Below are 17,613 nucleotides of genomic sequence, written 5' to 3'. Positions count from 1 at the left end.
TGCTTCGCTGAAAAAACTGAGCAAGAAGGAGTGTTCTGCTCCACTTCGGTATTTATTAGCATGCTAAATCATACCACACATGTTACTGCACACCCAGTTATCAATGGGGTGTTACTTTGGGCTATTCAAACCTCGCATCTCATTACGAGTGTTATGAATAGTAGAAAATAACTGGCGCAGTTTGCGTTCGCAATAAAATCCAGACTCATTTGGTGATTTCACGCTGTGGTTTTGATTAACGTTGCCTTCCTTGAAGTCACTCCATTTTCAGATTTAGTGATAATCCAGACTGTTTGGAGTTTCGTCTCAGCTTGACTAACAGAAGAAGGTGTCGTCCGTATTTTGTTTCCACTCAAGTGAATATGTGCTACATTGGGAACAAATCTTTGTTCGACTTTCAGAAATCAGATTCAGACATCGCTTCCATTCATGAAACGTTCGAATTGTGATCTAAGTTTGCTTTAAGAAAAGAAAAACCAAATACAGCTTGGCTGAAAGTAACGATTCTTAGGTACAACTCCTCTTGGTCAATAAATTTTCAGACTTCGTTAATCCAAAATCATTTGAATTTTCATGCTTGCTGCAACAAGTTTAAAAAGATGAGCCCCTGTTTTTCTTCAGTACTAAATGGACACTCGTTACCTTGGCAGAGATCTAATTGCAGTTCTCCTTCCGTTAGGGAAAAACCTTTTCTTAAGGGGAAGGAAAAACTACAACGGTTTTCAAATGATGTTTAAAATTAATAGACTTTTGGTTGGCGACTATTTACTTGTCTGGCTTTTTATTAGCTAAAACGGTTTTTAATCTGACTTTGAAAGCAATAATTTACTTGGCGTGCGCGCTTGTGTTTCGCATTTGTTAAAGAGCGGTTTTAAAATTGACTTCCATTATCAGTCATTTGTTTAAAATTTTGTTGTGCGCCTTCTTTAGCTGGGTTTAGTGTTTCATGAAACCCACGCGGGAACCCGCGCAGGAACGCGCGCAGGATGCTCTGACCAGTCACATTGATGATGATGTCATCTTTCAGTCAGGCAAGAAAAAAAGAAAAAAAAAAAGAACACGAGGCTTTTCCCGCGCTTTCTATCAATTACACGTAATCTGGTCCCCAGATTTCTTTTCCGTGAACTGACCGAGGGAAATCTGGGAAGGAGATTGGGTTCCATGTCTTTACCCCGAGTTCTGATTGGTTCCGATTCCAATGCAGTCCAACTTATTTGAAACTTGACAACAATTATTACATAATCACTCTAAACTGACACGAAACAAGGACTCACCGTTTGGATCAGACGCTATCAAGTCAACACCCTCTACTAAAGTGACTTTGAGCTTTCCTATTCCAAAAGTCCGGAACGATCGCGCTAATGATAAAGATAAGTGACGTCAGTATAACCAAAAAAAAAAAAAAAAAAAGGGGAAACCAATTATCATTCACTTCCCATTCAACCCGCTTTTGCTCATGCAATATGTGTCCTCCTAAAAATTTTGATGAGAGTCCGTCACTGACTGCTTTTAAACGTGGGCTGTCGAAAGCAATTTTATGATCCTTTTACTTCTACTTTTAACGTTTGTATATATATTTTTTTCATTTCCTGTTTCTATGATTACGTTTTTATTTGTTCTTGGTAATTTTCTAGAGGACCCTTCTGTAAACCACGTTTGTGATGTTGGCATCCTCATTAAGGATTAACCTCATTCTAGCACTCAAATAGAAAAAAACAAACAAACAAACAAACCCTTTGAACTAAAAATGCTAAGATGTGTTTAATTTCAGTCGAATAAGTTCTGGACTCATTTTTTTTAAAATTTCGGACGAAATTCGAACAAATTTTCCTGTCAATGTATCAAAATTCGAAACAAAACTTCTCAAAAGTTATCAGAATGGTCAAACTGTAGAAGAACTCCAATCTACACAGAATAGAACACCACACTTTTGTGTTCCACAAACTTGTCTTTCGATAGCAAGCTGTAAAACAATAAATAAGAAACTTCGCCTCACAGTGTATCTTCACTGATTGCCAGGATTTAAAAAAGAAGTTTTGCCATTGTGAATTTGCCACGACAAAAACTCTACACAGTCCAAGGGTTAACTTTCTGGGTTTTATGTATAAAATCAAACAGTGAGACAGATAACAGCATCAAGCTAACCTCTGTAAGCTTTCTGTCTCAGTTCCCTCTCGGTTTCAATGTACGTCTGTGATGCTTTTTCGATCAACTCCATCCATCGATTTCTATTGAAAAAAGGTACAATCAATTAGTTTCGGAATTTGAGACAGAATAGTGAACAATTTGTCTTCTTGTCAACGTATCAACTATCATGAATGAGAATTAAGGTAAAACAGTCTCTACAGTTTTGGACACGTGTGTCCAAATAGACCACTGATAGCTCGTAACCGTCAGAGAGGCCATCGAGAGGCAGTGATAGGGCCCCACTTTACTAACGGTCGTTTTGGACATTAGGTCACGTGACTCACACCACCTCAAGTCAGGTGACAAAAAATTACCATCTCACTACTTGACAAATTGTTGGTCCTGAAAGCTAAAATAATTTCTAAACTTCAAATGACGGGATCAGGAAACAATTTATTTTCTACTCTAAGCACTCTGTAGTTTTTAGCAGTGCCTCTACATACAAGGTTATGCATTTTCTTCCTCTCACTTTTGTGGTCAAGATTAAACAGCAGTAGCGTAAATCACAATAGACAGCTAGCGACAATTAAAAGGTACCTTTCAGATTTTGATTCTGCTCGGAAGGAATACAACTGATCAATGTGCGACAAATGGAACACATATTCCTCAGCTGAAAGAAAAAAAAAATGTTGTTGGTGAATATAGTTTCCACAATAGAAAATTAACAATCTCTGATTTCATCTGTCTTTCACATTCATGCGTGGGTTGGGTGGGTGGGTGAGATCAAAATATGGACTGATAGCGGCTGCCAGAGGCGCCTTTACATGCTGACGTCCGATCTCACCCCACAGAGGAATTGTAAACAGCCATAAGAATATGTGATATGTGCAGTATATAAATACATTACCATTAACGAAGTTAGTTAACCAATCTAGGCGCTTTTCTCAAATCTCTTTGTTTGCGTATTGGTGACATTTACAATGAAATGTCTGAAGTTTCGGCCAAGTACGTGTACACCAAACATAAAAGTCAAATTACTCATTAAACCTACTGTTTGCTTCCGGATTCCGTTTGAGTATGACCTCATTCAGGATAATGGGCTGAAATAAAGCGGAAACAGTTAAATTAGTAAAAGCTTTGTAAAGACTTTAAACATAGTGAATTCCGAAAAAAAATGTGGTTGTCACTGCTTTAAATCAGGTGCTAACGCACCAAGCCAGCACTATTTGAGGATAAGCATTTAGTAGGTGCTACTTCAGAAAGTGCTATTGCTGATTCGTGAGCCATGTTCTAAGAGGCCGTTCAGTGTATCATTGGGATAAAATGCTATATTACTACTAAAAGGGTAGTTCCTTCAAGACGATCGATCAGCAACCTCGTTAAAAGTTCGTGAGAGACCTGGATACTAGAAACATACCTTCCTGTAAATGGAGTACATGACGTCCTGTTCATTCGACTCGAACCCAATCTTCTTGGACAGACTGCCGGTAATGGAGCTTTGCGGCCGCGTTAACATGAGGAAGTCATTGAACAGGAAAGCCTTCAGTTCCTTTCCGCTCTTGACCTGAAATCGTGAATGATAACGAAGAGAAACTGAAGACTGTTTGTACAGATAATGATTTGAGAGGTGCGGTTGGCGTAACCGTGCCAACCGTGTTGGCAAATATGGCAAAATTTGATTCATTACCTTCCAAAGCGTCCCAGAGTGTAGGAGTTTACGCGGTCCAAGACAGTTGGTCGTGGAATTGAAAACCAAACGCTATAAAATAAAAACGTTAGAATTACAGATTAGAGCAGACCAAACGGTTTAAGTACACATACACTTCAAAACAGTCCGTATTGTTTTTCGTTGCCTTTGTCCGCTTACGGGCGTACGAGGCTCACGCGCGAGAATACACGCTTTCGACGCTTCTCGCCTCGCGAGTTCGCGATTTCTGCGATTCGCGTATCCGCGCGTGAATTCCAGAGAATAACGAACGAATAACGATTGTTTTACAGTTTAAATTAAACTACACAATAAAACGTTAGTTTGCCTCCAGTTTTCGCAGTATGAAACGGTGGAATATTACTAGTCGTTCCTGCATTTCTCAGATTATTTTACAAAGAAAATGATGGTAACAGCTGTTCACACACCTCTCCAATACTTTCCAGGTTGACATGGGTTTGAAGCCATTCAAGATGATCGGTGTTTTCCTGGTTACGAACGCCTTCATTAACCTGCGGAAATACGCACAAAAATTAGGTGAAAAATGGAAAAGAGTAACAGTCTCTTTCTTAGATTCGATTGGACACTTTACTGATTGTAAGCTACGAAAAGATTTAAAGGAAAAGGAGGTCAGTCATAGACCCTATGCAAAAAGGCTGACATTTTAAAATTCTTTTGTTTGCATTCAAATTAGCCTTACTAACCTCGTTCTTCAGTTCAAAATTCAAAAGAACATTTCACCTTAAACAAGGCTAGTCAGGCTAATTTGAACGTAGACAAAAGAATATTAAAATGTAAGGGGTTTTCACACCTGCTTGAAAATAAGGCAAACTTGACTTACAATGTAGTTAGCACTTAACAAAAGTTTGGTTTTATCAACAGAGTTGATAAGGTAATTTGATCAGCGTAAAGAAATTCAACACCAAAGTTTCTTAAGAAGTTTAAACCCCTTATCTGTTAGTTAGGAGTTAACAGGATGTTGAGTTATGTCTGCTCAATAACCTTCAAAGAAATAATTGAAGGAGGAGAGAACCTAAAGCGAGCCGTGAGAGTACGTCATATTTGAGCGACCGAGTGACATTTTCCCCCACATTACGATAACTCGTTCACTGCGCATGCGCGCATTCACGAGTCAAAAACGATGTTAAGTATCGAGCTTGGTCATAAACAGGGGCACCCAAAAAAGACATTACAGCAAAATTATAAAATGGTGTTTCTTTGCATTCCCACATCATTTTATGGCCTTTGAAAAGAGAAATTTGTGAAAGCTGACCCAGTTTGATATGCTCGAATTCTTTAGCTGAAAATTGGAGCTGGCGAAAATTTTTAGGAATGGAATCGTATTCCCCGATTAAAGTATTAAAGCAAATTTTTTCTCACCTGTTGGCAGAGGTCTTCAGCTTTCTCGAGCGCAGTTTCTAAATTAGCTTTGTCGAAGTGGTTCTCGGGAGTGTATTTTAAAATCTGACAAGAAAGAAAATACGGAACAATCTCAAAGCAATGTCGCGTCAATTTAAATTCGTTAACTACTGAAGTATCTATAAGTGAAGGCCAAGATACCATCGGGGGAAAATATTTCGGCGAAATGTTTCAAATTTAACCAAATATCTCACTTCATTCACCAAGGCGAGAAAGTTTCAATACCCTGAAACGCGCACGAACCCAGTATGCATTTTTAGGGAACGGAAAAAAAATTCGAAGGTATTACTCGCTTTTCATCCAGGGACGACAAGAATTGAAGCTGTTATTTCAAATACTCAGAGTTTGCTTTTGAACACAATGCATCATTCATTTTGAAAGGAAGCCGTTCAAACGGAATGCCAGTCTTGTTTGCGAATCAAAACTTTTGACAAACATGAGAAAGAGTAGGCTGTGCGCAAACGGCTCCGATTTCCTTTGAGCGGAAATAGAAGACGTCTGCGCTTTGATCTCCCCACCCCAGAGGGAGCCCACCCCTCTGGGGTGGGGAGGTGAAAGACGCTGGGAACGAGGTTGGTCTGCGCGCAGGCTGGAGAATTTGAGGCATGTGATTGGATTCTGGTTTGATTACACTTAAAAAAAGATTAGCTCAGAAAGCTTACCTCCCTTATCAGAAGAGGATATTTACAGATTCTCTGCAGGGGTTTCAGGAGATAGCTGCTCAAAGGAAGACCTTTCGCCCGACGATCAGCGATACAGTTCTGTTGAAAAAAAAAACAAACAAAAAAAAACAACAAAGAAACAAACATCATTATTAGCTGATTAATTATCGTTCATTTAAGACCAAACCACATCAACGATTAAAAAATAACTGGCCGGTTTTGGTTTATTGAAATCTTAGCAACCTATTTTCATACAAGCTAGCTTTTTCGTGTCGTTTTATTTGTCAAGTGTGGACTTTAAAGTGTTTTAAGATCTCCGTTTTCATCAGACTGTAAGTAACTTGGGTAACAACATATTTTTCGTCCCTCCTAGGCTGCGAGCAAGCTTTCGCAGGCTACGTCCCCTCGCATGTGGTTTCAGTTCACAAGTATTTCGCGTCATCCTTTCAATAACTCAAACTAATTCTAAAATTTTAAAAGCAATTTGAAAATTTATTGGTCAATTGAATAATTTTTATTATTTATTTTCAACATTTATCTATTTATTTACTCCTTTCATTATATTCCGGTGATCAAATTTCTACGCGAACGTCTGTTAATGTTTTGCGTAATGTCTGTATCTGTAAATAATTTCTTCTCATATCACGACCCACCTCGATTAGTCTCAGCTACCTGAGGGATTTATGTGACTCAAGTAATTAATAACTCACTTTATTTACCCTTGGTTGTGCGAGGCTGGTTAGGCCTCTAGTAATGTGTCACTCTATGTTTTTTATGCCGAATTGTTTGAATAAGAGCAACTATAGTGAACTAAATAGAAATAAACATGAGCTAATTTGGTGATTTTTTACATGTCAGTAAAAGCTTTCTGTTACCTTCTCAAGCTGTTTGAACTCCGGGTTCGTTTCTGCCTTATTTTGTAGCAACTGGCAAGCTTTCAGCTGACAACTGCAGAATCTAACGTACGGTGTCAGTCGGGGCAACTAAAATACAAACAAAACAAATCAACAACGCCGTAAGACAAGAGACAAATTCCTCCTGCTTTTTAACCCACTAGCATCTCATAACAAAAACACTGACGGGGCGTAAATAAGGTCATCATCTATCATCTCCATCACAGCTATATTGCAGCCTCCTTTCCTTATTTCAATTACTAGACTACAAGCAGTCTCTTGCTTTTCTTAAGGGTAATAAAGCGAGCACACTACGCGAGCGCGTCGCGTCTCCCTTGCGTGGTTTCCCTCGCCTTTCTATATTCAATTACAAAATAACGTACCATTTCACAGAGGATGTCGCCAATCGACGTAATGGCCACACTACTGCTCATCTTCTTACGAATCAGAAAGGCTCTGAAAATCAATCCACAAAAGTTGATAAGTATCTTGTCTGTCTTTTCATCTCCTTTGCTTTGGAAATCGTAGACAAAACGAGCAGTCCTCCAGTTGTGATTGATTTCCTAGAATCCGAGTAGTCCCTAATTTTTCTTAGGGATGGTAAAACGAGCGAACTACGCGTTCACTCGCGCGTGGTTCCCTCGTGGTTCTACTCGGATTCTAGGAAGTCACGACTGGAGGTCTCAGCCTGTGAACAGGCTCCCAAAGTGGGGCATAGGGCGAAGAGAATGGAGAGCGAAGCGGGGCGAACCGAGCGCGGTCTAGCCCCAGACCGAGTTTGATTTTTCTCTTCGCCCTAAACCCCACTTGGGAGCCTGTTCACAGGCTGGGAGGACTATAATATGGTTGCGTTTATATGTAAAACGCAAAATGACAATATGACAAGTGGAAATGGCGACATGGTAGCCTGCAAAACAATCCGTGCAGTCGTACCAACTCGCGGTCTTTGAAGAGGAACTCTGGAACGAGCGAGGAAAACAGGAAAACAGAACGCGTTCTCTTGGGGACTATTCCGTAATGGGAATACACGTATTTTTAGAGGGATTTCATGTTCCTTGAGGCGTCTTCTGTCTTCAAAATGAATAGAATAGCCTGCCGCTGAATGCACAATGGACCAAACACAGTTTGCTCAGAAAGTACCTTTTTTGGCAACTGATAGTCTGCCTATGCTGTTATTCCTGACCCAGAGTAAGCATAGCCAGCATTGTCTGCGCCCTGAGACTGGGGAGAAGAGGTCTGTCATGATAACCCACGCTTTTGACGCTTCGAACCTTGTGCAATTCGTTTCTCCCTAGCGAGATGGCGAAATGAGCAAATGGCAAAAGTGGCCCAGGGGGCATTCCTCGAAATCTTGGTGTGGATGTGCGGCTCGGTTCTTCAAACCCTGACCCTATTTCAGGGGTGCTTACCATTTCCGCAAACCACCCGGATGGAAATTTTCGGCATAAATACGATATGATTTAGCTTGGTTAAACAGAAGATGGATAACATGCAAAATGTATGAACATCACCTGTAAATCCCAAAAGGAGCAATAAAAATGCACCACTTTGACCAGAAGTCCATAATTTCAGAAGTACTCCAAATGGAATGATGCGTACCATTTGATTTTCCAACTGGAATTTCCGGGTTTTCCATGTAAATGGTATGCACCCCAGATCACTATGTAACTTTTCAATACCCGTTTTCAGACCTGGCCTCCAAACATTCCTCACCATTTTCAGACTGTCAGACCAAAATGAATAAAATCTATACCCTATTCCTGACCAAAACAGTTCAAAAATTATACCTTTTAGTGCCACACATACCTATATAGCTTATATAGGGGAGCATACCCCCCAAGGGGGGAGGGAGTACGTCTACAATGCAAATAACAAGATTTGTCAAATGACGTACTTGAGTAGTCTCATGTTGCACCAGATGAGCTCCTTCCAGTTGATAAACACAGTGCTCAATTCCTGTTCAGTCAGCATTCCAGATTCAGCCAAGGGATTGTAGAAAATCTAGCACACGAAAGAAACAGAGCAAGGTCTTTCACACCCTTCAGGAATACAAGATTTAAACAATTTAGTTCTACGACCGAAATTACTCTAACAACGCTATTTCTGAAGATCAGACAGCAGGGAAAAAGTTAAAAACAACAACAACAACAACAACAACAACAACAAACAAACTCAGTTTGGACCCTTTTAAGTACGGTGCCTACTATTGTTACTGCGCATACGTTCTGCGCATCTCGAGATTTCCTATGGGTAGTGTCACTAATACAGGAATATTTTTGCGCGGTTTTAAACTATTAATACGGAGAAAGCAGAACTTAGCAAGTGCTCTTGGTATCCCAAATGAAAATTGGGGGTAACCATGTATTTTTCAAAGACAATAAAGCTTCAATTTAGGAAAAACTGCTATCTATTGCTTTATATTTTGGCGCGTTTTAGAAACATTGTTGCTTAAAACGATCTCTAAAAAAGGCGTGGTTACCCCCAGTTTTCTTTTTGGATTCCATTAGCCCTTGCTAAGTTCTGCTTTTCCCGCATAGTCATAAGCCGCACAAAAATACTTCTGTATTAGTAGGCACCGTCCTTAAGCCGTACATATTACGTTGAGGTCACGTTGAAAAAGGATAACTCCACCTCGAGATACGTGTAGCCTACCACGCAGTCATTTTTTGGGTAGTCGTATTAACCTCCTTACGAAGAAAACGACTGCGGGGAAAGCTAAGATACCTGCAACGCACCTTTACCCGGTTACAATAAAACCTGTGTTTGCTGTGGTATAAAGATAGGTCACGAGCGTGAACTGAGGAAATTAACCCCTCAGAAAAAATCTGGTTTGTTAATTGGCAAATCCACAAGCAGCCAAATGTAAGAACGTTGGTAGGCAATTTTTAATTTACACAATTTGGATTTTGAATCACACACTGACCTCTAACGTCGCACTGAGATCATCCATGTAGGTTTGTTCCGAGTTGATCAGCTCGTATATAACGTTCTGCGGAGCACAGAGAATAATAAAAAGGAAGGAAAATAAATAAAACAGATAGGTAATGAACAAACGCGCCAGCAAAAAAAAAAAAAATAAAAAAAAAATAAAAAATAAAATAAAAGAAGGCAATCGGTAAGTTAGAGTGATTGAATGATAAGACGAGATAAAAATCTAACAGCAGAATTTGAGTCTTTTCTTTAGTAACAAGTTATGACAAAGGAACTTTACCTGTCTCTGTCGTTCTGTTTCTGACATTGACGCCAAAAGTTTGGCATCGAAAGATCCCGTCCCTACAGATAAAAAAAAGAAAGACGATTCTTATAATCAGCCAGTATTGAATCTTGAGACAGAAAGGGTTATTAAACATCCACAGCTTCAAAGTTACAATTATCTTTTACAGGAAACTACTGCTCAGCGGTACATTGTACCACGGACTGACGTAAAAACCCACTTGGGGCCAAATATCATTAAAATCCAACATTCGCATTTTATTTATCAGTAATTGTGGGCTAGCCTGCGAGAGAAGACGCCTTTTCACAAAAAACAGAAATGGCGTCTGTTGTAGCGGGGTATTTCCGCCGCGCCCATCTTCCACCCCCGTCACTCCGCACCAACATAGCGAAAACAAACAATTTGTTAACAATAATTCAACATCATACCAATTCACAGAATCACGATATCGAAAAGATTTGCATAACATTGTCAACTTTATGAGAAGTATACTGAGCAGAGGATAAAATTCAAAGAAATGCAGACTACTTAAAAAAAAAATGTCATTAGGGCCTCGGAGATCGGAGAATCGTACAAATATCCAAGAATACTTTTAAAATGACATCTGTACTCCGCGAAAAATTTGCCACTGAATCGACTGAAGTTAAATTTGAAATATTTAAAACAAGAAAATTCCGTGAAAACGATTAACGAACATCACAAGTTCAACTGAGAAAACCGCATAGACGCCAGCCTTGTACATACCATAATCTGTGGCCTTTTGATAATTTCCTCTTTGCATATGAACCTCGATCTTGTTTTTCTTCTTCGGGCGAAACTGGTTTTTCAGGTTTTGCAAGATTTTGCGACCTGCTTTTGCCATGCGAGATTGAGGAGGTGATTCCCCACGCGTAAAACCCATCACGCTGAATAAGCCGAAATGATCTAACGTTTATCGATCGTATATTCCCGACTACGGAGATCTTTTGAAATTGCTCCAAGACAACGACGGTTCGCAATGAAGGATCATAAGAAAGAATATAAATTTTATTCACGCATCAAAGCCTTCAATTGGTTAAAAATAGGACTGAGTCATACGTTACACGTGTTGAAAACCAACGTATTCATAGGGAAGTTAATATTATGAAATTTGCATTTTACTTTCTATGAATCTGAAATTTCACTATTTTACGGCGATGAAATGTAATTAAAATTAGTAACTTCTCCATTTTTATTTTGCATTCTCCACTGACAGAAAATACTCTGAGTTTTCACCAAGCGGTTAACAAGATTTTGTACTAAGTACCGCCCATATTTCTTTTGAATGAAACAACCAGTTGTTATTGCATCATGCGAACCGGCCTTCAAAAGCTGAAAATAACCTTGGGTATCTGATATTGTAAACATACCAAGTGGATTAACATATTTTACCAAAAAATAACCACAACAATTATCCAGCGGAACCCAACGAGAACATGTAAGAAAAACACTTCAAATGTTGTCTTCTGTGTTCTGAGATAGTTTTCTGCCCTTTTAAAGGCATATTTGAGAAATTAAAAGCTAATACAGTATGATCTCTTTGGATGTTTTGTTAAAGACTCTCTGTCGAGCGGCATGCTTTGCGTTTGTTATTGTCTTGGATCGGTTATTAATGGCGGTTTATATGCGAGCAATGGCGAACAGTATTAGGGTCGAATATTGAAGACAAGTGGAGTAAGAAGCCTGGTCCTTACATGGTTAGCGGCGACAGGGAAGTGAATGGGAAAGAACAATCAAAGTGCTCTGTGAGCGAACTTGTGAATTGAACAGGTGAATGAAATGATGATAATTCGCGGGTTATGTCAAAAACGCGAATCTCACGTTTGCTGTTTCCCGTAAACGCGACTCTGAATCTCTCTAATTGGGGTACTGCATGGGAGACTCGCGGAGTGACGGGACATTTACTGGGTTCATATATGACACGGATGCTCTATACTGCTACGATCAATAATGCCAGTAATGTCTAAAGTGACCTGTGTGGTGATAAAAGGATAAACATGGTAAATTTTGAGTTCGGTAACTGTCTCTTGCTCGTGATACGGTGAATGAAACCCAATAGTGTTCTAACTGAACAAAAAGCACGTGTTCTAACTGAACAAAAAGCACGCCATTTTTTCCTAATCTATCTGGAGTACATCAATGAGAGTCACGGTTTGCTTTACGCAAGTGTTTTCGAGCATGGCACCGGTTGGGAGTTTCGTTCACAAATTCTGATCGATTTTATGTTTGATGTGTCTTGGCGAATCTGATTAATTTGGTTTTGGAGTAAAGGGTATTCTTTTTAACACAACTACAACCAGGTCACTAAAGAAAGCTGAACGCCACCGCTTCTCCGACAAGGTCGAGGGAATCAAATTGAAAAGATCCAGGACCTACAATCAAGTCACACCTGTAATTCCTTCACACTGTCACTGGAGTTGTCACGAAAAGGTTGTCACCACGGGAAGAATGGCAATGAAGACAAATTGAAGGGCTACATAAAAGTCTATAATCTTGAATAAATGTTCTGACGGATAGTAAAAATAAGACTAATTCATAAAATGAATGGGAACAGAGGCGAATTCTTCCAATTGTCTGAACCCCGGGGTCTGTGCGCCTTTCCTGCTCAAAGTGCTGAAACATTGTGACCAAAAACGTTATATTGGGGGAGGGGTGGGAAAGGTGAAGACAACTGTAACTCTTTCGAAAAAAAAAAAAAAAAAAAAAAAAACGGTCAAGTATCCCAACACTTTTGCTCAGCTATGCGATTATGATCCAAGAATTAACTTAATGTAAGCTCCAACGAATTGCGCCTTTGAATCCTTGGCAACAGACGAGAGACGGCAAGATGACAAAAATGCTTTGGGAACTAGTAAATCATCACAAAAACAAAAAAAAAAAGCAGGCACACAGTAGAAGCTTCAAACTGAACAGTTTATTCAATTATTCTATAGCCATTATATTGGGCCGCTATTACATTTGAATTATCTTGTAAGCGTTGAAATAGATTGATTAAGTTCCATACAAGAACTCTGAATTGCTTGTTTAAAATAAATGTCCCCTATTTAATTTAAAGATCAAATTATGTACTAACTCTGTTTCTCGAATTTCTTTGTTTCAAAAATAATATACTTTGTGAAACCTGATTTTTTACATCTAACAATATAAGCTAATTAAAACAAGTCGAACATTAAAAACCTATTCTATGCTTGTTGCGCGGCAACATTGAGTAAACTACCACGTCTTCGTCTATCACTTGTATTTAACAATTTTTAAAACCATTAATTCACAAGTCATATTATCGAAACTTTTTCATTGTAACTTGTTGAAAGGCAAAACAACTTAAACAGTTTCACAGAAAGCAAACGCCTTCACGGGAAACGATAATGTGACGTCAGTTTTAAGGAAACAAAAATATCTTAAAATGCGACCAACTAAAAAGTTTGAAGACTCTTGTTGGTTGAAACATGTTCAGAATAAAACCTTAAATAAAACTGTTCTTATTCATTTTCATTTTACAACCGTAACAATTTGAACGTAAATACACCAGGCCACATAGACTGACAAGAGAAAATTTAGCTTGCAAAAGCTTAGATGTTACATATTCCAATAGACAAACAATATTTCAATTAATTAATTAATAGTGAGATCAATTATTTAAAAGGAAGATAAATCCCAAAGCATTTCTGTTAACTCCGGCCCTCGTCCTGCAAAGAAATACACAACATCAAGAAGATGGGAAAAACGATGTTATATTCATCGTGTCCCGAGCGTCCGACAAACAGAACATCCGAGTTGACGACGGAAAACGAACCCGCACCTGTGGTTTTTCCGAATGATGGACAACTGAACTTCTGGGGGACTGGTGGAGAGTCTGCGCCTGGTCATTTACTAGGCTCATGTGCGCAGAAGCTCAGTGTTTAGAACCTCCATCCAGTTTGCGGAAAGTCATGGGTTCGATTCCCGTCGGGGAGTCAGATTTCTTCTTGTCCCACCCTCAAGGCTTTACAGACCCTTACATTCTAGTACGAGTATGACTGCAATATAGAAGATTTGACTTCAAGTTTTAAGCGAAGTACCAAGAAGAGATATATCCCAGGAAGCTTCATTTTACTCTTTGTGAGGAGCGACGAACTTGACGAAGTTGTTTTGAATGCAATCTTGTACCCAGAGTCCTCAGGCTCTTTGGCCAGCGGTTGGTCACCAGGAGAGACTCTGGGGAACTGGAATTTTATTACCGCAGGATTTCTGAGGTAAAACAATGCGAGCCGTTTACGGGACAACCAATGAAAAAATTTAGATTTTTTCGATTTCCCCAGAGACAGTCCTGGCGACCAATCGCTGGCCAAAGTGCCCGAGGACTCTGGGTACGAGATTGTTTTGAATGATGATAGCTAAGCCCTTTGGTGATTCCAAAGAGACGAGCTCACTACGTTTCAAAGATTTGTTTTCGCTGCTACGACGTTCTCACAAAAACTCGTAGCAAAATGACGACGGCTATCTCATTTTCCCGCCAAAATGACATTGGTTCACTCTTTGTTTATCGGAAAAACCCCTAGGACTTCGTACTCGTACTAGAATCTATGAACATTACATTTTTCTGGTTTCATCACCGAGCAAAAAATTTACCATCTTTTTCTGTTATCACCACACTAAGAGGAAAATGTCAGCGAGGCTAAAATACAGCAAGCGTCGGGCAAAAAGATGCGCATTCTGCCACAACTGTCGTTAATCCACGGAACTCCGCTAACGGTCGCCTCCCATAAGCGAACATCCGTCCGAGACACACACACTCAATCGTGATCCCAGCCACACTTCATTCTTTAATAGTTTCTCTTAACGGAAAACGCTTCTAAGCGGGCACTTAAATGCACGCCATTAAGGTTGAAAGATTAGGATCGCACTGGGTGGCTCGTTCCGACGGTTAAGGAAGACAAGCGCGTAGGTTAACGGTTGAGGAAATACAGTGTTACGGAAAGAATTATAATCCTGAAGAACTGCCGTAAGAAATCAAGGAATAAGGTCTCTTGTGTGAAGAGAGAGTAGAACCAAGACAAGGTGGTACTCAAGTTTTATGCAACAGCCTGCTAAAATTAAAGATTTCACTTGCAGCAGAGTAGCCTCCCTCGCAGACGACCTTTTGGCTCGTCACGCAATCTTTCCTCCCCAACGAGTAAAGATTGCGTGACAAGCCAAAAGAGCGTCTACGAGGGAAGCATTGTAGCAGCAGAACGTGTTTCAGCTGAGTGTCGTAAAACCAGAACAAAATTAATTACTCTGGCCAATCACAACAGACGCAAACAGCGCAATGAACCAATCAAAATCCCAAGCAAATACGTGTAAGCGGCGTCAAGCGCGGGAAATCGCGTGCGAGCGAGGCACGATTAGTTTTGGTTTTGTTTCTCATTGGCCGAGAAAGTGGCGTGAGTTTTCCTAACCAATCACAGAGCGTAGTAAAGTAAAACAAAAGAAAACGCAAAATTACTTCGACACTCAATTGAACACCGCTCTAACACAAGCGTTTAGTGAGCGTCTTTCATGAACATTGCTTGCGTACTTACATTGCGTCGTGCCAACTTTCACATCACTCAGAGGCTGAACATAATTAGACGGGAACATGCCGGTCTGTCCATTCATCTCGCCTTTCCACCACTCTCCTTCCTTGCTAAGTACATTGATGACACTGCCCTTGTAGAAGGTGAGTTCGTCAGCGTTCTGTGCAGTGTATGGGAACATAGCCAACACCTGCTCCAGTTTGGCTGTGTAAAAACAAGAGTAACTGGTTTTATGTATACGAGATGGAAGTTAGTCGAGTGAGAGAGAAAAAAGAACTTATGACAAGACATCCATTAGACGGTTGCAAGCTAGAGACCAACGGGTTTTAAACTTCAAAAATATTCACAAGTAGAGGTTCAACTATTCACCAACGAAACAACAAATCATTACACACCTCTTGTTGTAGAAGGCGGGACACTGTAAACCTATGAAAATAAGAGAAAGTAAAGCATTAGTAACAACCAGCGGTGATGATGTTTTCTTTTAAGAAAGAACACAAAGTTAAGTAAACTACTTACATCTTCGGTTACAGGAGAAGGAGTCTGGCTTGTTGTACTCCCACCAGAAGCTTTTCTGTCCAGGATTTTAACGTGATTTCCCGGAAATATGCCACTCTGGCGCTTCTTACCACGAGCCTTAGTAAAAGACAAAAACAAAACAAAAAATAAAAAATATTTCTCATGTGTTAATAAAAAAAAAGCAAATAAAATAAAATAAAATAAATGTGTTTGTCATTTGATGTACTTTTTTCTTCCTTTTCACTGGCCGAGAGCAAACCACGTGACCTGCAAATAGGTGCCTACAAATAATGGTCTACTCATGCGCAATACTGTCGAACTGTGTTTTGCTGCAAATATTCTGCTCATGCGTAATTGAAACCACACTCTTGCGTGAAAATGGCAGATCGTTTCCCTGAGCTGTCAGAGAGTGATTTGACATCTTTACTTGATCAATTATGAGAAACAAACTCGGTGATCGAATGATAAAACAATTATTGAACTCGGTTATTGCAAAATATCGTGATTTGCCAGTGTCTCGCATATCAATTATTTGCCTCAGCCTGATCTGCTCGCCACTGAAAAATCACGATGTTTTGCTCAACCTCGTCCAGTAATTGTTAATTACCTGTAACTCTCCTTCCCACCAGCCATCAGGATGCTTTTTCTTTACCAGGATCAACTGACCAGGTGACAACGACAACTGCTCAGCTGTCACTGCATTGTACGCTGTCGTCACAGTGGCGATTTCTGACATGAGAAAATACCTTATTTTAATGACCAGTTCTTTTCTAGTAAACACCTGAATATAGCGGTAAAAATACTTTATCACACGTTTGTGTAGACCATATAAGAGCTGGCAGAGTTTGTTTAACACAAGCTAAAGCCAAAAATTGCTGGTTGCTTACCTGGTTTAGTACGAGGAGCAGCTTTTGGTACCTGAAAATAAACATAAACAATGATTAACACTGACAGAAGACAGTGTGCGGAGGTAATGGGGGTCACATTCTAAAAATCACAGCCCACAGACACGACAATTTGACTTCTTGAATCCGTTGAATAACATTTATTTGTTTCCTTGACAAGTGCCAAGTGTTTACACCAGTTAAGTGCATACACTCGATTGCAAAAACGTTGACACCTTAAAAGCATAAACCGTGAACGATGAGACCCCACGGATTTGTGGTAGTGTTTAAACAATAACCTCATTTATATAATCAATAATTTACCATTCTCATTCTTTGCAATAAAAAATACAGTGCTGACTTAATTCTTCCGAATAATTTTCTACCAAATATTGCTTAAGTTCATTGACTGATTTGCACTTCCTTAGGCAAATCACGAAATGTATATCACTCAAATCGGCCCTTGTTGGCTAACTTGGAAACTATAAGGAAAGCTTGGACAGTTTCCATCATTCACCATGTGCAACTAATTTTGGTCATCAACCGTCCCATGAGAATAGGATATTATGCAAATAAATTTAGTACACTTATACCCATAAAGCCATTGGGTCTTATCGTTCACGGCTTATGCTTTTTAG

General features: G+C 39.6%; 1 protein-coding gene across 1 annotated transcript in view; it reads right to left on the bottom strand.

Moving 5' to 3' along the window:
* LOC146483572 (intersectin-1-like) overlaps nucleotides 1-17,613 on the bottom strand; it is a 56,094-nt gene that overhangs the window by 15,842 nt on the left and 22,639 nt on the right. Inside the window, exons 19-37 of the mRNA XM_085105737.1 lie at nucleotides 16,979-17,009; nucleotides 16,699-16,820; nucleotides 16,092-16,208; nucleotides 15,968-15,998; nucleotides 15,579-15,776; nucleotides 10,018-10,079; nucleotides 9,730-9,795; nucleotides 8,701-8,807; nucleotides 7,190-7,262; nucleotides 6,789-6,896; nucleotides 5,914-6,012; nucleotides 5,213-5,296; nucleotides 4,261-4,344; nucleotides 3,815-3,886; nucleotides 3,545-3,691; nucleotides 3,179-3,227; nucleotides 2,725-2,797; nucleotides 2,146-2,228; nucleotides 1,275-1,358 (exon numbers count right to left, since the gene is read on the bottom strand). Of these exons, the coding sequence (XP_084961863.1) occupies nucleotides 1,275-1,358; nucleotides 2,146-2,228; nucleotides 2,725-2,797; nucleotides 3,179-3,227; nucleotides 3,545-3,691; nucleotides 3,815-3,886; nucleotides 4,261-4,344; nucleotides 5,213-5,296; nucleotides 5,914-6,012; nucleotides 6,789-6,896; nucleotides 7,190-7,262; nucleotides 8,701-8,807; nucleotides 9,730-9,795; nucleotides 10,018-10,079; nucleotides 15,579-15,776; nucleotides 15,968-15,998; nucleotides 16,092-16,208; nucleotides 16,699-16,820; nucleotides 16,979-17,009 (1,690 nt within the window). The remainder of the gene's footprint in view (nucleotides 1-1,274; nucleotides 1,359-2,145; nucleotides 2,229-2,724; nucleotides 2,798-3,178; nucleotides 3,228-3,544; nucleotides 3,692-3,814; nucleotides 3,887-4,260; nucleotides 4,345-5,212; nucleotides 5,297-5,913; nucleotides 6,013-6,788; nucleotides 6,897-7,189; nucleotides 7,263-8,700; nucleotides 8,808-9,729; nucleotides 9,796-10,017; nucleotides 10,080-15,578; nucleotides 15,777-15,967; nucleotides 15,999-16,091; nucleotides 16,209-16,698; nucleotides 16,821-16,978; nucleotides 17,010-17,613) is intronic.

The sequence above is a fragment of the Pavona decussata genome, unplaced genomic scaffold (assembly GCF_977016875.1).
Source record: "Pavona decussata unplaced genomic scaffold, jaPavDecu1.1 SCAFFOLD_38, whole genome shotgun sequence".
In the NCBI taxonomy this organism is placed as follows: Eukaryota; Metazoa; Cnidaria; class Anthozoa; order Scleractinia; family Agariciidae; genus Pavona; species Pavona decussata.
Note: the sequence above shows the minus strand (reverse complement) of the source record. Positions and strands in the feature narration are given on the sequence as shown.